Below are 20,420 nucleotides of genomic sequence, written 5' to 3'. Positions count from 1 at the left end.
TATCCATCTTGGGATCCTCAGAAGTCAGAATGAATGATTTATATTACTACTTTTTGACCCTGCATGAATTTCAGATATTGATGGATGGTATCAGCATATGCTTTAATCGAAGTGTTGGCTTCACTTTTGTGAATCTTGTGTATAGTTTTTACTATTTTGGTTGAGGTTGAGTTTCTCTAATCTAATTATTTTGACGATTTTGTCTGGGCAACTTTCACATTGTTAAATGAGGTCCAAGAAGAAAGATGGTTCTGGCTTTAGCATATATATATCTATGCTATTTCTCCTTGTTCGAATTTTGAATATATAAATCTGAAGGCATCTTGGTGATTAGTCCTTGCCCTTTGCTTGTCTGCCAGCACAGATAAATACCAATCTCTGTGATAAATTTTCGGTGGGCCACTATCCTATGCTCTTTTGGGGTCCTCCTTCCAAATTTGTGTCTGGCAGTTGGGATCCTAAGCAAGAGAAAAGTGAAATACGTAACATTGATAACGGACGGACTGCAGAAAAGTTACTAAGTTGGATAAACAAGCAAATGGGCAGGTAGGAGGTACTTCCAATCATTTCTTAATTTGCACTATCGACTTTTACCTAGCCAACTAACAATAAGCAGTTAACTGACTTTTCAGCTCAATTGGCTTGGATGACGAAAAATTTGAAAATGAGCAGCATCTGTCATCCAATATCTCAGATCCAGGACAGGTTGTTTCAGACATTATGATAAAACTTTGATTTGCATATATTATAGATGAAATCATTTTCCACTACTCCTGATGTTAACGATACAAATGTATTCGATGATGATAGATTGCCCGAGCAGTCTACGATGTCGAAGAGGCAACATCCACTGCCTTTGATATTATCTTGGAACACAAGGTATTAGGTGTTATTATTATTATTATTTTCTTTTAATACCATATATGTAGATATATATGTACAACAATTATAGATCAATAACTTTTACTTGCATGCTTTCAGATGATCAAGTCTGAAACTCGAGCATCTCTTATAAAGTTCCTTCAACTTCTGGTGGTTCATCACCCTTCCTTGAGGTGAAAATACATTTGTTATTACTCCTTGTTTTTTACTGAAGTGATATTTTCCCGTTTCATTTTTGAAATGTTTATTCTCTTAGGTGTCGAAAAGGTAGTGCAGAGATACTTGTAAACTTCGATGAGTTGAATCCTGCAGATGTGAAACAAGAGGTTGCTAGTGAAAAGGGTGCTGTTAAGAACTTGCAGATATGTGGAAAAGATGTTCCTCGTGGATATTGGGTGGGTACATAAACGATAAAATTTAACTTGACTATTTATGGCAATATGAGTTGTTTTCTACTTTTCTTTGAGATATCTTGTCGACCCACTACTTGGTTTTGGCTGGATATTGATATGAATTGTATTTTCATTTTCTATTGAATGCAAGAGACATGGTCAATAATTATTTTTCAGACGGTGTACTAAAAAGGGTAAATGGTTAGATGCCCTCCCTCCAGGTCTCCTAAGATCCTAAGAAATTCATGGAGGTTATTTTTGTTCGTGGAAATTCTTTGTATTTTTTTTGATAGATCTCAAGGTGGGCAAAATCCCCCCGCCCAACTTTCTTTTCACCTATAGAATAGTTGGAGATAATTTCATTTTAACAATGAAATTGTTTGTTTCCTAGAAAGTTAGGGAAGAAACCTCCAATTCTAAGATTGTTGCTTTGATATCAGTTATTGGATTGTGTTTCAAAGCCTCCAATTGTTTGAGAGGCATTGAACTCTCACTTTACAGAATAATTCGTCTCTCTTTACACCATACCTTTACCGTGTGTAGTTCCTACACACAAACATCTATTATTCTAATTGTCTTTGAATGTCGTGTTTGCAGATTTTCTGCCGTGGTAGCAAGAATGATACGAGGGGATTTAGGTAAGTTTAATCTTTGTGCTTTAGTTTGATGTGCCAGATAGTCTGAATTGTTCTTTCCGAATTTGTATGGAGTTTGGCTGTCTTTTGAAATAGTTTTTACTCTCAGTCCTATCTTAATTTGGAGAAAAATGGCAACAGTCTTGCAAAACATTAGTTTTAATGTCTTCTGGTTCAGTGCTTACAACTTGAAAACCAAATTTTCATGGAGAAAAAATGGAAAAAAAAAAAACAAAAACAATGATGTCTAGATAAAAGCCCAAAACAGGAAAATCCTGCTAAAGAAAGGACTATCAAGTATAACAAATAATCTCAAAAAAGACTTTCCTGCTCGATCAAGAGAAACATAGACGTAATGGTAGACAAAGCCATTGCAAGAGCCCCCTCAACTCCTCTAAGGTTCTATTGTTTCTTTCCTGCCACAAACGGCAAAATTTCTCAAACGTTGTGCTTAATTGCATCTCTTTCTGCAGTTGTGGATTATGGGTTCTACTGCATTCTCTTTCTGTGAGAATTGAGGACGGAGAAAGCCAGTTTGCATTCACAACTATCTGCGATTTCATCCATAACTTCTTTGTTTGCGAGGAATGTCGCCAGCACTTTTACGACATGTGTTCAAGGTAGGCTTGGAGTAAATATTTGATTCATTTTCTTTATGTACCTTTACCATCCAACTAAAAGTCCTGTTTTCAGCGTGTCTAGTCCTTTCAACAAAGCTCGTGATTTTTCCCTCTGGTTGTGGAGGGTACACAACAAAGTCAATGAAAGATTATTGAAAGAAGAAGAAACCATGGGAACCGCAGATCCAAAATTTCCAAAGATGATCTGGCCTCCGAGGCAACTTTGCACGTCGTGCTATCGTTCTCATAGCAGCCACCAGATCGAATGGGATTTGGATGAAGTACATAAATTCTTGACCAACTATTATGGTAGAACGCTTGCCTCCCTGTACAAAAGCAACAATGCCCTTGGGAATGTTGGTGTCAATGGGGTCCTTGATGAGCCAACCGCTTCAACAAATGCGGTTGCAGTGCCGGTTGGGGCTGCATTGGCGATTGCTCTTGCAAGCTGCGCCTTCGGAGTGCTCGCTTGTTACTGGCGTTCACAGCAGAAGAGTCGGAAGTATTACCACCAACGACATTCTTTAAAGAAATATGATTATTAGGAGAGGGTAATTGGCTCTTTCAAAAAGACTTAAAAGCATAAATAGGGAAAGAAACTAAAAATGAAAGGCATCTAAAGAGAGAGAAAGAAGAGAGTCCAATAACATCTCTGTCATTTATCATCTCATAATTTGTCTTCCATCGTTACCTTTTCAGGCCAAGGAGAAGCTCGGAGCTAAGGCTTTCAGAAGGATATGACTAGACAGAAGTAAAATAAAGGTGAGCTTCGACATAACTTTACAACAACACAAAGAAAATTTGAAGTATTCAACTGCCTGAGATGAGGTTTTATGAGTGTATTCAATTCAAGTCTCTGCAGCAAACACAATGACCTTACAGATACGTGTCATGAACTTATTTTTGAAGACAAATCATCCTAAATTTACCCCTTTTTTCTTTCTTTCCCCCCCTATTTTCACTGCACATTGATTACCTGAGAGTGAGAGAGAAGAGGAGGGGAAAAAAAAGAAAAACAAACAAAAAGAGAAGGTTTTGTAATTTAGCATAACTGAGGATTGAAAAGATTGTTATGATTATTTTTTGTTTTCAGACAAGAATATCAGCTTCTTAGCTGTTTTCCTTTGGTAAATCTTTTGGGAATGTGATTTTGGAGTTTTTTATAGCCTTTGATAATTATGTTTGTTTAAAATAGGTTAAAATTTAGGTTAAAAAATACTTTTTGGTCTCAAAACTTTCATGAAAGTAACAATTTAATCTTTATACTTTGGTTGGTAACGATTTAACCCTAATACTTTCAATTTTGTAATAATTTAGTCCATAAATTTTGTGATTTTGGAGTTTTTTATAGCCTTTGATAATTATGTTTGTTTAAAATAGGTTAAAATTTAGGTTAAAAAATACTTTTTGGTCTCAAAACTTTCATGAAAGTAACAATTTAATCTTTATACTTTGGTTGGTAACGATTTAACCCTAATACTTTCAATTTTGTAATAATTTAGTCCATAAATTTTAGTATATAACAATTTAATCTTTGTACTTTCAAATTTGTAACAATTTAGTCCTCACGAAAAAAAAATCATCAAAATTATATGTTAATTTTTAATTATTTTATTTTTTAAATTTTGTATTGTGTAAAAATATTGAGTATCTAATTAGTTTATTGGTTTATTTATGCAAGAAACTTAATTAAACCTTAACATTAATATCTCAGTATGGATTAAATCGTTACAAATTTTAAAGTATAAGGACTAAATTGTTATATAGTAAAATTTAGGGGTAAAATTGTTATGTAATATAATTTAAGGACTAAATTGTTATAAAATTAAGAATATAAAGATCGAATTGTTACGAAAGTTTAGGAACTAAATAGGATTGTTAACCTAAAATTTACCTAACTTTATAAAACAAGAGTATTTTTTAAAGAAAAAAAACAGAAGATTTCAAAACTGATTACTTCTGATGGATGGCAATATATTCTGGATTTCTTGTTCCACTCCCAACTTCCAACCCCTGTGCATGGTCATATAAACAACTAAGAAAAACAAAAGTGTTGAAGTGTTGAAAAGACAAGAAGGTGTTATTAATAATTAAAAAAAAAATGATTGTTCTTGCGAACATTAATTTTTTGATGCTTTAAAAGCCTTTAAAAAATCAATCCAAACTTGCTTTTATTATAATTAGATTTTAATATTTTGACAAATTTTTCTTCTCCAATCTTTCTCGTTTCTTGTAACTTTACAAATTCGTCACAATAGTTTAGAATGAGACAATTACTTTTCACAACCCAATCAACTACATGACTTTTTAACTCTAAAGTTTAAACCAACAAATTTATGATTTAAATTTTAAAAGATATTAACTTTATATGACGGTAAAAACACAAATTTAAGGGAAATGTGATCTTGAAACCAAATAGGCTTCTTGATCCCTTTTGATTTTTTTTCTTAACTATAGGGCTAGAAATCAGTAAATGCATGATTTATTTGGGGTATAATAAGAATAAAAACTCCCCAACTTTTCTTCCTAAAAACAGTCATAATAACCTTTTTTTTTTTTTTTTTTTTGGTTATTTTCTATTAGAGTAATTTTGATTAGGTATACTATAACTCACAATTTCCCATTAATTCATTGATTTATATTCTCTCATTATTCGAGCTAAGTCGTTCGGGCCAGTCAGGCAAGATGGGCCATTGTTTGGGCCACAAACGAGACATTGATGAAAGCCCAATAGAACATCACAAAACCGAAAAGAAAAAGAAAGAAAAAAGAAACAAGAAAAAGAATTATCAGAGACAGGCTTCAATCCTGTGACCTGTGGGTTATGGGCCCATCACGCTTCCGCTGCATCACTCTGATTTGTTATTTTATTTATAAAATTCAGTTGCCCAGAACATCAATGTAGGGGCATTTTCGTCACACCGGGAGGACAAAACTTTCTAACAACCAATTTCAAACGCAATTCTCATCGACGTATCCAAAGCCGCCACGTGTTAACCATTTTCCCGCCAAATTAAAACCGTTCATCAAATCTCTCTGTTTAATAAACCAATTCTGAAGCTTAAACAAACACAGCCGCCATTAATGGCTTCCTCCACACTCTTCATCTCTCTCATCCTTCTCTCTTTCTTCTCTCTTTCTTCCACTTTACCCTCAGAAACCGTCCTCGACGCCGCTGAAATCTTGTCCGACAATGGCTTCGTCTCCATGGCTCTTACGCTTGAGCTCATTGCCGAATCCTTGCTCTCTCAGTCAAGTTCTATCACAATCTTCTCACCTTCAGACACTGCTTTCGTTCAATCGGGTCAGCCTTCGCTCTCTCTCCTTCGATTTCACTTCTTGCCGCTCTACTTATCTCCCGAAAGCCTCAGATCGCTCGCATCAGGCACCAAGATCCCCACGATGTTGCCTGCTCGATCGCTCACGGTAACCTCTTCTCAATCTGATTCCGTAATTTCTTTGAACAGAGTAAAGATTAGTAGCTCGCCGTTTTACGATGACGGTTCGCTTGTTGTTTATGGTATCGAGAAATTTTTTGACCTAAAATTTCAGAGTCCGAGTGTAAAATTTCGGTGTGGTTTATTGACGGTTAGGAATCCGTTTGGTGAAGCGATAGAAACCCTAAGGTCTAATGGATATTCGTCTATGGCGTTGTTTCTTGAATCTCAAATTCTAGGGTTTAATAATGGTCAATCGTCGACGATGACCGTGTTTGCTCCTTCCGATGATGCATTGGCGACTCGCGTTGATAACTTCACCGATTATCCGTCTCTGTATTTTCGCCAGATTTTGCCATGTAGAATGGCATGGAATGATCTAGTGAATCTTGAGGACGGAACAGAGTTATCAACATATTCTGAAGGATATACAATATATGTAGCGAAATCAAGCGGAATGTTGAGGATGAATGGAGTTGCAGTGTTCTATCCTAACATGTATTTGAACGAGTGGCTCGTTGTTCATGGCCTTCTTGATGTTTTTTCTTTGGCAGAGAGAATTTCAACAGTGGAATCTGATTCAGAAATGAGAAGCAACACTCATGGGATGTCAATGGATCATTGGTAAATTCTGAATCCATGAAAATGATTTCTTGCTTCCATTTTTCAAAATTTCAACAACTCTCAATGTTCTTGAACTTGTAAATTTCAACAACTTTTCTGGCTTTTATGTGTATCTGTGGAAAGAAAGTTTGAACAGAGGGCTGTAATATGAAAATTGTCAATTTTTCTTACAAGTTTGAGCTTCTTCTTATGTACAACAATCAAGAATTGGCTTCAATGTAGGTCTTGAGTGAGCTAATGAACATCTTTGGAGATGATTGATGAAGAGGTTAAAATGAAACTGGTTAAGAATATGTTTTTTTTTTAATTATTATTTATATCTATTAAGCTAACTATTTAGACTTAGTTTGTAGTTCTTTATTTTTTAAAATAGCCATTTCATCCCAAATTTTTTTTAATAGCAAAGAGTTGAATTCTTGACCAAATTTTTAAAACAAATTCAAGTTTTAAATTTTTTTTTTTCTTTCCAATTTTCAAAACATGGTTTGGTGTTTAAAACATTAGTAGAAAGTATATAATTAAGGAAGAAATTGAGGTAGAAAAGATGTGTGTAAGCTTAATTTTCGAACTAAAAAAAACAAAACAAAACAAAACAAATGATTATCGAAGCCTTAGGTCATAATGAACTTGTTATAAATTTAAATTGTGGTTAGGATTACATTTTAGCATAATGCGCAAGGAAATTGAGCCAATGTCTATAACAACTTGTTCCAAATGTTGATATTGTTTTGTAAGTATGATAATGAAATGTTGCGGATAATAGAGATTTGTGTTTGAACAAACCTAATTTTTAAAGAAAAAAGAATTGCTAGAAAATTACAAAAGATATTATTTGAATAATCTATTTTTTCTATAATCAAATCAAAACAAAAATATAGAATTGTTATATGCATTTTATACACATAAAGTATTAAAATTTAATTATATTAAAAAAAGAAAGTTTCCGCCCTGAATTTTCTTTTTAATTTTTCTACTAAACCCATCAAACATTCCTTTTAAAAAAACACCAAGCAAAGCCATTAAAAGTTATGCTTCTTTTTTTACTCTCTCTTGCCCGTTTTTCAACTCTCTCCAACTTAAAACTATACCATATTAATTTTTTTTTATTTAAAAAAAAAAAAAAAAAAAAAAAAAAAGAAACACCAAAGTTTCACCTTTTAGAAGAGGTAAAAGTCACAAGGTTAAGACCTATCTTTATCTTTTCCCATTAATATCCAATCCTTAAAATGTCAATCTCAATAAAATAAATATGAATCAAACGGTTATAGTCCAATTGACGTAAAATTTGTACTATCAAGCATAATTTCATGAAACAAAAATAACCTAAAAAAGTAAAAGATGAGAAGGAAATGGACCAAAAAATTTTCTTTGATTATATACCAGAAATGACATTATATTCGAACACAAAATGGTGCTTCGCCCCATCTTGGTTTCATCCCTTGAAAGAGGGTATATACTTACATATGTATATAGCTACCAACTGTAACATTTGAAGAGGAAACTCAAGCTTCCAACCTCCTATCTATTCCTTTTTTTTTCCTCCACTTCTCTAAACTCCGCTTCTGATGCTTCTGATGCTTCTGATGCTTGATGTCGTGGATTCATCGTTTCCACTGCCATTATTATTCGTATTTGGGTTACTACTTCTCCTGCAGTTTATCGAAAAGGATAGCTTCGCAGACACATCCTCCCTTTGGGGGTGGTTTGCATACAGTATCCATAGCAACAGACACAACAATATTCCAACAGAAATCATTGCAAGTCCAGTATTCACAATCTTAAGATGACGGTGCAGATGAGGGCAGTAGGCTGTGGTGATGTTGTGAAATGTTTCCCTTACAAAATTGCAATTCTGGAAGCTGAGCAAAGGGGGAGTGTAATGCTGAAGTCCATAACTCTCATTCACTGCAGCCACCATCTGGGAATGGATGTCCGGTGAGACCCTTCCGACCGTGATGCACAGCCCAGATTCCGATACTTGACACACAAACTTCTGCCACACCTGCATTTGTAACCAAATTATCCGTCATTATTGAAATCAACACAGGAAGATGATAAGCAGTGGAGATAGCCATCATAACCATGCCTGATGTTCGGATTATAGACTAGACATTCCTAAGTTAAAATTTATGAATCTTACTGTTGATGCATTTTCAATAGTCACGTCGTTATCGCTGCATCTACTTTCTTCCAGCTGAGAGTTGTATGGGTAACAGAGAGCTGGCATTGGAGGTCCTGATTGGTTGCAATAGTTGGGAGAACCCGGGGGTGGATTTGCATTGGCGAAATTGTAGATAAATTGATCGACGACACTCACGATGTCGTTGACGATCTTTTTGCTCTGGATCAGTGTCTGGTTTGTGGTTTTATGGTCAACACATGGAAGGATGTTGCTAAGAGCTGTTTCTGCTTGTGGATTATCCACCCATTCTTCCATAGCCATACATGTATCAGAAACAGCACTGAAAGGAGAAAAACAGGGCAGAAAATAGACAATAATGAACTTTTTTTATTTCAAAGAAATTAGAAGTGATAACAGTATATATATATAGCAGTTTCCTTTCATACAACAATACAACGATTATTAGTTAATGTTACATTATAACGATATATCCGAACGGTAAACAAACCAACTTACTTGTCAAGAATTACAAACAACCCACAAAGAACAAATGTAATTGTCACAAGTAGCCAACCACTGATTATTAATCTGCAAAATATGATGACATAATGTTATTCTACAAACATATAGATGAATCTGAAAGGTAAAAATGGTATTTCGACGAACAACTTACATATAGATTGCATGTTGATATCCAAAGAAGGACAGGACTGCAACAACAATTCCAGCCAGTGAGTAAAAAAGTATGATCAAGTTCAGTAAACAAGAACACTACACCATTATTCAAGAATTTAGGAAGTACATACAAAGACCAATGAGAGCCAGAAGAAGCATGAGTGCAGCAACGGTAATTAATGCCGAACGCCTACACTAAGATTTATGTTAGCTTTTTGACATCATAAAAGAACATAAACTTGATTGAAAGGAACAAGTTGAAGGTCCATACATCATAGTGAAAACTTTTCTTGTTTTACGAGAATTTACGGTTGTCTTATCTGCCACTGTATCTGCAGCAGTATTTAAATCTACATTTAACTCATCGATGTCATTCATTACGTCAGATGGAAGGAACACCTGGGCCACACTAATGGTCTTTGCAAGTGAGAGATATTCTGTAACATTTTTAAGCGTGTGCACAGTGTAGTCCGACTGGTTTACAACAAACTTCAAAGTATGCAAACCTTCATTGTAAAAATTATTCTGTCCAATACATAGAAGTATGCAGCCAATGCTGTGAAATAGACATGTGAGCTCGTGTCAGAAAGAAGTTAGATAATTCAGACATAAATCGAGAACAAAATAATATGATTAATAACATAAAAAGGGCAAAAGCATTAGTCAGTGCAAGCAGAGGACCGACCATTACTTAGGTTTCTAACTAAACCCATTTTTTCCTTGGGAAGAGGGGATATTTAAGAATTTGTTTGGCAAATGTTTTTAAAAACTATTTTTAAGGATGGCCATGGAAGTTAAAATTCACAAATCTGTGGTAGTGAAAGTAGAATAACTTCGTTAGTTCTAAATATCAAGTCATACATGAAATCAAAAGACTGTTTTAAAACAGCTTTAAGGACGTCCAAAACAATACTGTGAATCTTGATTTAAGTAAAAGATATTGCCATTTTCTTTATGCGTTGGTCTATAATGGCTACACCAAAACCTGTGAAAAGATAATTAGATTTCCAAGAAACTTTTAAATGAAAGAAAGCTTGGTTTCAAAATCTAAGTACATCAGCAAGGCAAAAACAGAGAGTATTACGTTGCAGCAGATGTGAAAACAACAAGTAATGCTAGGCAAATCCACTGTGAAGTCTTTGATTCTTTGCCGTTAAGGTTAAACTTCCATCCGCAGCAACGATGAATAAGAAGAGCAATGCCAAAGAAAATGAACCAGAAGATGGAAAGAATGAAACCAGTGGCACCAGTAAATCCAACAGACTGCAGACACATATTAACATGACTGAAATGAGTACTGGTTGAAAAGTTTGGACAAGTAAATCGTTACAAATGTAGTAAGAGGATACTAAATGCTAAGGATGAGCCAACAAATGGAAAAATCATAGATTAAAATGTGAGATCCCTGCAGACATAATGTGAAGGTCTTTCAAGGACTACGCACAACAATATATGCTATAGCTATTTGAAGCTCCTGAGGAATTGCCAATAAGAGCATAGCTCAACTGGTATAATGCTTGTACTATCGACCTCGAGACCTGAGGTTCGATTCCCCCCACCCCACACTTTAATTACAATACCTTTAAAAAAAAGCTCCTGAGGAATTAGTCACTATTTAATATCTGTGATATTCTTGGGCTCCAGGTGTAAGACTTGAAGCCTACCCCCGCCTTCAGGCATCCGTTTCTAACAATAAATTTGCAGATTGCCACAACATTAAAAGGGAGAATGATGAGAATGATAGTCGTTAAATCTTTGTACCATTTCCTAAAGAATTACTCTGTAGTCTTGGAAATTAGACAAAGTATGATTAAAATTCGACCATAAGGGGGGCGTTTGGTTCACCAACTTCATAAGTTGGTGTTAAACAAGAAAAAATCCTATTTTGGACATATATCGAGAAACTCCCGATTACAACTCTACACCCCAAACACAAACTTCCTAACTCCAACATATCAACTCCAAACTTCAAACTTCAAACTTCAACCTTCATAGCTCAACTCAATGCCTCAAACACCTCTAAGTGTTCAAAGATTTCCTATCCACCTCAAATAATATATCTTTGCTAGCTTAGATATTCACAAACCAATTCCAAGAAATTGTATTGAATAGTAGAATTCAAGGCAAAATATACCAAACACAGATAGTAAAATAAAATTATGGTAACAGCACTTACAGCCCAGTAATTCGGATTGGCAATGTCCCATCCACCTTCGTACACCCTAAACCCATGAAGAATATCTGGGCGCTTTGTTCTATTTGCTGCCAATACAAGAGGGCTTTGAGAGTTGTTATATGCAGATCCTGAGCCCTCAGCAGTCTCCAATATCTCGTTCTTCCAAGGACCCAAGTTTTCTTGTCCTGCAAATACAAGGCTTTCTTAACAAACAAGCGAACAGAAACAATAAAAACTACTTGAAGACCAAAGTTCTACAACCTTCATAGAAAAAGGGAAAAAGGGAGAGAAATTTTTCGTTTCCCAGAATCGGTTTGCATTTGCCAGAAGAAACCGACCACTAAAACAAAATCCAGCAAACAGGGAATAAATATTCTGCACAATGTGGCCACTTAGAATACACAAGAGAAGAAGGAGATTTCAGGATACCCAAAATCTTCCACTCGTCAATTCATGGAATTAAGAAACAAAACGTCTAAATATGCCATAAAACACTTTTAACCTCCTTTAAGTAAGACGAGAGCACCCATTTCTTCAGACCAAATGAAACAGAAAATACAGATTACATAACTTAAAACTGTGATATTTATCAACAACAAAACAGACCCAACATAAAAAACAGAATCAATCGATCAAATTCACAAGAAAAATCACAACCAAATAAGTATATACGATCGAATCCCAAAAGAATTTACAAACAACAGAGAAGGATGTCCAGACCTAATTTGAATTTCCCAGAATCTTTCGGCAGCACATCCTGAGGGAAAGCCAAAACCCAGCTGAAAGTAGCAAAACCCACCAAAAATAGAAGCAAAAACGAAGCAGGGAAACCCTTCATCGGCAAAGAAAATCCCGGTACAGAGACCGCATAATACACAGAACTACCTCATTTACCGAAATCTCGAGGCATTAAGGCCTCAAAAATCAAACAGTGAAGAACAGAGAAGGCTGGTTTTACTATGATCAAGAATTTTCAGAGCGAAGTTAATGAAGATTTATAGAACTCTGGAGAAAAAAAATGAAAAAGAGAGAGGGAAAGGGACTCACATGGTGGTGGGGGCAGTGAATTAGTGATCATGAAAAACGAAAAAGGCGGGTGTAAATTAATTAATCAAAACAAAATCAGGTTGCCTTAATTTTTAATTAATTAAAATTTTGTGTTCTAATTCAATAAAATGCTGAATCTTCTGTTGTCTAATTGAATTAAGTAAAAAAGCATGGGCAAATCCCTAAATATTTATTTTCTTCTATTATTCCATTTTGTCTCTTTGTACTTTTTCCCCTTTTCTTTTATTTCTTTCCCTTATTCTTAAAAATAAATAAATCGCATTATTTTTACTCGTGTCCCCATTACGTTTTTTAAGTTACCAAATTGCCCTCATACTAATATAAATTACGTCAGAAACTTAAATACCAAATGATATTGTCCAATTTTATTCCATACATAGTTATAAGATATTTTAGTCTATGTACTTTCATTAAATTTTAAATTTAGTCCTTCACAACTATATTTATAAGGGTAGTTGCAAATAATTAAATCTAAAGTATTTAGATATATGAAAAAATGCAAAATTTAAAATTTACTTTCAAAGTTTATTAGTGATAAATTACATTTTTACAAAAATGTTATTATACACTTTATTATTATTTTCAAAAATATTGCCTAATGTATTTTTTTATAATTTATGAAATGAATGCTAGTAATAACTAATTTTTTTATGAAGAAAACTAATATTAAATTAATTATAGGAATTACTTTTAAAATTTATTAAAAATATAAAAACTAAAATTATGTACTAAATTTCGTATTTTAACCACTATGCTATAAAATTGGGGGTTGAGGGAGATCGCCGGTAAAAGGACGTCGGCAGGTGAGTCGGGGAAACCGAGTTACCGAGTTGAACGACAGAAACGGTGTTTTGATTTGATCAGTTTTAATATTAATTAAACAAAGAAGAGTAACTAAGACATTATTTAATTCCGTTAATTAATTAAACACCTAAAGCAATGTACGTAAGATATGATCCTCTGCAACGCGATCTACGTTATACACTCATACAACCTTCTCGTTACATGGATCCCGCCAAAATAGATAGATCAGTTTATTATTATTATTATTATTATTATTATTATTATTATTATTATAGTGTGGGCCCCTGAAATATCAATCATTCAGTTTTGGTTATGATCGGAAGGTGATGATCGAGTATTATTACATGTGATGTGTGGTGTACGATGAGGTGGGCCCTTGACTGTTTACTCTTTTAGATTTCATTTTTTATCTTTTATTTTCGAAACTAATGTTTTTTCCCCTAATATTTCAATTATTATTACAAATATTGGAATTTAATTCAATTCTAAAATTAAGAATAAATTTTCGAAAACTATTATCTTTATAATTTAAAATTTTACTTGATCCTTTAAAATATGTATAGAAAATATATAAAAATACATAAAAATTATAGATAGAAGAAATGTTTATAAGCATTTTTTTTTTAAATCAAAACTAAAAATTATGAAAAGGAGTAATAGTTGTTTGTGTTTAAAAACCAAGTTTATAAACATTATGCTTCGTATTTGAGTTGTGGTGTACTTTATACTATTTTATTTTCATATGTTTTTATGACATCATAGAATTTAAAACAAAATTGATATCAAATGCGACTTAAATATACTTTTTAAATGTTTAAGTTTGTGTCTATCTACTACGATTAAGTTAGTTGACACGTACTATTGATCGAAGTTTTAAATCCTCTTGCCGTTACACTTGTTATATTAAAAAAAGTTTTGTCTATTAAGTTCACCAATTTAAACACTGTATCTAATAAGTCCCTATAATTTACCACATAAGTTATTAAAGTTTTCAAATTATTTCAAACATCTCATTGACCCATTCGGTTTTTTTTAATGTGATATAATAGTCACAAAATTGATAGTTTAGAGTATCGTTTTACATGAAATTTAATTCTATAATCTCATAGGCTAGTTAGTTTTTTAGTAATTAAATTTTAAATAAAAAATCTCATAATATCTCTCTCACACACACATATATATATTTTCTGAGTCAAATGAGACGAATTTGAACCACAAATCTTTTAATCGATAACATATATTTTATTATATCATGCTTTAACAAGGTAGTAAGAATAATAATTGTGTAGTTATTTATAAATCAATAGAAAAAATAGAGGAGGACAAAGGTAAATAACAAACCACTCAAATTTTAAGAAAATCCACTGCTACTTATTTGAGTCACACATTTTTCTAATTTATATTAATCCTTGCATTTAAAAAACTTTTATACATGTTAATTAAGCTTTAGCAGTTTTAAAAATAAAATTCTAATAGATGGTTTGAATTGATTATATTCTAAAATCAAAATTTATTGTTAAAATGAATACAAATTATTAGTCCGATACTTGAGTTACATTATTATAAGCATATTTGTATACATCTTTGACATTAGTACCGATGTTTCTATAAAATTCTTATTTCTTTTGGGAGCATCTATGAAACCAAAATGTCAACAGAATTTTTGTTTTGACTCATAATCCTTTTCCTAATTAATAATAAATTAATAAGCATTTTTGTTGATAATTTAATGTGAAAAGAAGAAATGAAAATGAGATGGGTGAGTGTGGTTGGGGCACGTGAGTGAGACAGTACACAGCGGGCCCACCTAATGACAAACGCGGCGCCACACGGATTGGTGGGCCCCTGCGAGAGCTCCATAAAAGCAGCAGCACATGCATCGCACCTGATTAGAACCCCCATCACCACCGTATCTTATAAATAATATTTTAATAATTTTGTAACACCTTTCCATCTTTTTATGGGATCATGCAACCCGCTTTTAATTTTTGTTTTACCTAAAAAAAAAAACTTAAATGTCAATTTATTTCACCAATTTTTTTAAAAAAGAGGCAAATATCAATTTATTTCACCACATTTTAGATTTTTTTTTAGCAAAATATCAAATTTAAAATGTGAATCCATTAGATTAGTGATTTAGTACTTTTGCATGATTCCATCTAATATCAGTTCAAAATTATGGCGTAACTCTTTTTTAATAACCAGTGAAATTAAAGAAAAATAAAAGAAGATGAGTAGATGAAAAATATGTATCTCATCCTCATATTTTTCTTAAAATTTATATGAACTATTACATTTAAAGGAGTTTATATGTGAAATCTATGCATTAACAATTAAAACAAAATTCTAATAGAGGGCTATAATTGATCTAGTATTTTAATTTAAATAACTCCGAAGTGATATATATATATATTTATTTATTTATATTTATAATCTCGATTAAGAGTAAAAAAAAATGGACAAATTCATTCAGATATATATATTTATAATCTCGATTAAAAGTAAAAAAATGGACAAATTCATTCTGGATAATTATTTTAAATAATAAAATTGTATAAAATATTTTTAAATTTAATAAATGTCACTGACGTTTGTCAGTATTTAACACTAATAAAAAATAACATTTGCTATTACTAAAGTAAACTCATTTTATTGAAATCCATTTATTGACTCTAGATTTTTAATTTTTAAATTTAAAAGTTGCTTTTATCCCCCAAAGTTTCAATGTGGAATATTAAATTAAAAAGTTACTTTTGCTCTAAAAATGAGAATGAGATATCTTTCTCTGCACCCCATTGGAATAGGATGATAATTTCTCAATTTTATGAGAAATGCTTTTTTTTTTCTTCATAAGAATAAAATAATATTACAAATATATTAGTCAAATTTGAAGCTTGACCTATGTGACATTAACTAATTATTATTATTATATATATATATATATATATAATTATTTATATTAATATAATTTTGTAAAACAAATCATATGACCTAAGAACAAATTAGGGAGTAGTTAGGTGCAATCTTAAGAGTTGAAGCAATAATTCAAGGAGAAGACCACGCCAGCACGCCAATGTTGGAGCTTTTATGAGAGAAATGATGCTTAAAAAGAAAAAAGAAAAAAACAATAATAAATAAATAAATGATCTCAAGCATATAATATATAATGCATGTTTTGATTGTCTCTTGTTTGATATTCACTATAACACAAAAGAAGTACACATATATGGCATTTATATATTCTTCTTCACTCTTAAAAATTATTTTTAAAATTAAGTTTAACTACCATTTGGATTCTTGTATCATTTTAAAAAAAAGTTTGTAATTTAAATGGTTTGATTTTAATCATTATATTTTCAATAAATTTTAATAGATTCGGTATGAATTGACTATATAAAAATATATTTTTCAAAAAAATCATTTTAATTTAAACATTTTTTATAAAATCTATTTCAAATATACTTTGGAGTGTTTCAAAAACTATTTTGAGTTCATTTTTTTTTCCTAAAATAACTTAATTTCAAAATTAAAAACTTACAAAGTTAAATCAACCACACACTCAGTCATTCAAAGTTAATTTTATTGAATTTGGTTAAATAATAATAATACTAATAATAATAGTTTTCATAAAAAAAAAAAAAAAACAATTTGTCAATATATTTTTCACAATTTATAAAGAGAATGCTAATAGATACTGAATATCTTTTTTTAAAATGGACAAATTTTGAGATCTATCGAAATTTGAAAATATAGAGAATAAAAGTAGACAAATAAAAATGCAAATACTAAAATAGAACAAAACTCAAGATGACAAATGATATTTAAACTTAAAATTATCAAATAATATTGGGAGTAGCAAGAACCCTTATCTCTATAATTTATCTTATTTTATCTATATAATTAGACAAGGGAATAGAGTGTAGTAGCTTATGTTTTATTATTATTTATTTATTTATCTAGTTTACATTGCAAACTACCACTTGTCTTCTTTTATTTAACATTTATGCTCACTTTAATTAACCTTAAAGGCAATAAAATTTGCATTAATTCGATTCATTATGTTTCACTTTCTAAAGCTTTCATTTCTAAAGAAGTTATTTCACCTACCCCTTCTTAGTTTCTTAATTTCAATGTAATTCATGTCAATTTGTTTTTTTTTTTAAAAAAAAAAAAGATAAATTTTAAAAATCATCCATAAAGTAGGATGATGATTACACTTTCTACAGTAAAAATTGAGCCCTCAAACTTATAAGTATTTTAAAATTGGACTCTCAAACTTACACAATTGTAAGAATTTCATTATATGGGTTCGAGGGTTCATTTTTTTTTATTTTATTATTATTATTCATTTGGAGATCTGTTTCCTATAACTAGTATAAGTTTGAGTGTTCAATTCTAATACTTGTAGAAGTTTGAGGGCCTAACGTCAAATGAAATAGGTGGTCAGGTTCTCTTTTGATAACCTTATGAATTTTTGAAATTGAAAGTTTGAGGGTGTAATTGCGACTGCTACCATACTTCATGGATAGTTTTTACAATTTGCCAAAAAAGAACAATAGAACAACAAAATATTAATATCAAAATAGTTAAATTGGAATTTATTTTAAAATAAGATAATTATTTTAAATGACAAAATTGGTAGAAATATTTATAAATATAGCAAAATGTCATGGTCCATCCATGGTAAACAGTGATAGACACAAATATTTATCTATGTCAGTGATAGATACCGATAGACACTAATACATAGTAACATTTTACTATATTTACAAATAAATCGGATTATTTTTCTATATTTGAAAATAACCCATAAAAATATTATAAAAATTTATAAAATTGAATGGTAACATAATTAAAATTTTAGATTTTTGAAGGACAAACTAAAAAAATAGTTTCTCAACAGCAAAATTGGAGTAAAAATGAATTAAAAAAACATCCATAAAAGAGAAAAAAATCACAAAGGGAAGTATCTAGCTAAACCAAAGACCAAAGCAAATGCTTTCTTAGATGGTAAGTAAAGGAAAAGAAGCAAAGTGGTTTCACTTGGTAATGTGCAAATCCCTTTATCTTATAATTTAAGCTACAAATATTCAATCCACACTTTTAACTTTACCATTTAGGCAACAATCCTTTTTATGTAATCAAATAATATCAATTAATTATTTTTTTTTCCTTTTAAAACAACTAGTGATTAAAGATATGATTTCCTTTCATCTCATAACTTATTATTTTATTTAATATCAATGAAAGTACCCAAAATCATATTTGTCCTTTTATTAGTAAAGGCCAAAGAATTGTAAAAGGAGAATTATAGTTTGCCAATCTTTGATCAAAACTTTATGAATGCATTTATTGATGTGTGTTATCAAATGGGTCATTCCATTCAACAATCGTTACATTGATTAATAATGAAGATTATGGCATATCTTTATAATTAATTTCCAAAATTTATTTTAGAAAAAAAAAAAAAAACTTTTTGGTTTCCAAGTTTTAGGTGGAATTTTTGTTAAGTCTCTCAGTTTCAAAATGTTATATATTTAGGTCCGATTTGATAACTATTCATTTTTTATTTTTTGTTTTTGAAAAATCAAGCATATTTTCTCATAATTTCTTACAATGATTTGCATATTTCTTAAGTTCAATAGTTGAATTGTTATTCAAATTCCAAAATTAAAAATAAGATTTTGAAAGCTACTTTTTTTAGTTTTTAAAATTTGGCTTGATTTTTTAAACTATTGGTAAAAAGTAGATGACAAAGGAATAAATTTGTAGGTTGACGTAATCTCTATGGGGTTAAATTTTAAAAAAAAAAAATTAAATAGTTATCAAATCGGACCTTAGTCTTTTAAATTTGAAGTTTGATTTTTATTCATTGTTTATGCTTCAAAATATTACAATTTTACCTTTGAAATTTAAGTTTTGTTTTAATTTAGTCCATATGTTTTAAGATTTACACTTTTATTCTCGATTTTTCATTAAATACTCACCTTTAGTCTTTAGCGTCAATGTCTATTGCTTAATTTAAAATAATTACGAAGTGAAATTTAAAATTTAATTTTACTAAAAATGAAAAATAGTAAAAGTTAATTAATTATAATTCTTTGAAATTAATCAATAGACATTAACACCAAAGACAAAAATTGAATCTTTAGTGAAAATCTAGATTAAAAGTATAAATTTTGAAATTTAGAGACTTGATTGAAACAAAACTCATAACCCAAGACAAAAATTGCAACATTTTGAAATCTATAGACTAAATTGTAATAGAACTTAAATCGTAAGAGTAAAATTACAATATTTTGAAATTTAGGGATTAAATTAAAACCAAACTCAAAATTTAAAGAACTAAAAATGTAATATTTTGAAATTTAGGGACCAAATATAAACTAGATCCTGGGACAAAAAAAAAAAAAAAAAAAACCCTTCGTTTTAAATACATTTATTATACGTTTGTTATATGTCGTTCATATGAACAAAAATGTCAAATGAAAGGATACTCTTACGATGTTGACCATACAAAACTCTATTCTTATATTTAGCTAAGAGAATGAATGGACAATTAAACTTGCCATATTAAATAATTTCTTAAACTTGAGGGGCCTATAATCAAGTGGAATTTTGGGTATATGTGCAAATTTAGCAATTTGTTTTTAACCAAATAAGAAATCTTCTCAAAACTTTTCAATTTCTTGTTTGAGGGGTCATGATTCCTAGTCATGAAAATGGGTCCAATGTGAAAACAAATTTCCAAAGTAAAACTTTAAAGTAACAATCAAGAATTTATAAATAAAGCATTTAAAAGGAGCAATTCTGTAAATTGTGTTTGTGGGGACTTTTGACCCAAATGGTGATTAAAAGGGTAACCATCCAATCCAAAGGAAAGGGACAGAAAAAGGAGAGAAAAATGAAAAGAAAAATAAAAAAAAGTTAGGCCTATCCCACTTTTGTGTATTGGTGTTTTATTTTTTCTTGTTTATTTTAATGA

At 30.9% G+C, this 20,420-nt stretch overlaps 3 protein-coding genes across 4 annotated transcripts; 2 read left to right on the top strand and 1 right to left on the bottom strand.

Annotated features, from left to right (window-relative positions):
- Positions 1-312: 312 nt before the first annotated feature.
- On the top strand, positions 313-3,661 carry LOC150035217 (sulfhydryl oxidase 2-like). 2 transcript variants are annotated; one of them, XM_090315115.1, is made up of 9 exons: positions 313-546; positions 633-705; positions 811-879; positions 982-1,055; positions 1,139-1,277; positions 1,872-1,912; positions 2,383-2,529; positions 2,603-3,031; positions 3,229-3,661. In XM_090315115.1, exons 1-9 carry the CDS (start codon positions 410-412, stop codon positions 3,272-3,274), a joined length of 1,155 nt encoding a protein of 384 aa, XP_090171241.1. In that variant the 5' UTR covers positions 313-409; the 3' UTR covers positions 3,275-3,661. The 2 variants fall into 2 exon arrangements, with proteins under 2 accessions (XP_090171241.1, XP_090171242.1); XM_090315116.1 differs by having other exon boundaries at positions 315-546; positions 2,603-3,080.
- A 1,805-nt stretch (positions 3,662-5,466) lies between these two features.
- On the top strand, positions 5,467-6,780 carry LOC150035216 (putative fasciclin-like arabinogalactan protein 20). Its single transcript, XM_090315688.1, has one exon. It carries the CDS (start codon positions 5,614-5,616, stop codon positions 6,592-6,594), a length of 981 nt encoding a protein of 326 aa, XP_090171814.1. The 5' UTR covers positions 5,467-5,613; the 3' UTR covers positions 6,595-6,780.
- A 1,160-nt stretch (positions 6,781-7,940) lies between these two features.
- On the bottom strand, positions 7,941-12,856 carry LOC150035215 (uncharacterized). The gene is made up of 9 exons (XM_090315687.1): positions 12,284-12,856; positions 11,564-11,748; positions 10,472-10,650; positions 9,659-9,943; positions 9,519-9,577; positions 9,386-9,422; positions 9,229-9,300; positions 8,731-9,052; positions 7,941-8,592 (listed from the first exon to the last, which is right to left on the bottom strand). Exons 1-9 carry the CDS (start codon positions 12,399-12,401, stop codon positions 8,140-8,142), a joined length of 1,710 nt encoding a protein of 569 aa, XP_090171813.1. The 5' UTR covers positions 12,402-12,856; the 3' UTR covers positions 7,941-8,139.
- Between the last annotated feature and the right edge of the window lie 7,564 nt (positions 12,857-20,420).

Source organism: Benincasa hispida, chromosome 7 (assembly GCF_027475165.1).
Source record: "Benincasa hispida cultivar pf3 chromosome 7, pf3_genome.v1.1, whole genome shotgun sequence".
In the NCBI taxonomy this organism is placed as follows: Eukaryota; Viridiplantae; Streptophyta; class Magnoliopsida; order Cucurbitales; family Cucurbitaceae; genus Benincasa; species Benincasa hispida.
Note: the sequence above shows the minus strand (reverse complement) of the source record. Positions and strands in the feature narration are given on the sequence as shown.

Bases quoted from the DNA above. Each gene is read 5' to 3' on its own strand.
- LOC150035217 (XM_090315115.1), top strand. From the start codon at position 410: ATGCTCTTTTGGGGTCCTCCTTCCAAATTTGTGTCTGGCAGTTGGGAT. The intron at 1,278-1,871 runs GTGGGTACATAA...TCGTGTTTGCAG, and splicing joins ATGTTCCTCGTGGATATTGG to ATTTTCTGCCGTGGTAGCAA. The intron at 1,913-2,382 runs GTAAGTTTAATC...CTCTTTCTGCAG, and splicing joins AATGATACGAGGGGATTTAG to TTGTGGATTATGGGTTCTAC.
- LOC150035216 (XM_090315688.1), top strand. From the start codon at position 5,614: ATGGCTTCCTCCACACTCTTCATCTCTCTCATCCTTCTCTCTTTCTTC.
- LOC150035215 (XM_090315687.1), bottom strand. From the start codon at position 12,401: ATGAAGGGTTTCCCTGCTTCGTTTTTGCTTCTATTTTTGGTGGGTTTT. The intron at 9,423-9,518 runs GTATGTACTTCC...TTGTTGTTGCAG, and splicing joins TCTGGCTCTCATTGGTCTTT to TCCTGTCCTTCTTTGGATAT. The intron at 9,053-9,228 runs GTAAGTTGGTTT...TTCTCCTTTCAG, and splicing joins TTGTTTGTAATTCTTGACAA to TGCTGTTTCTGATACATGTA.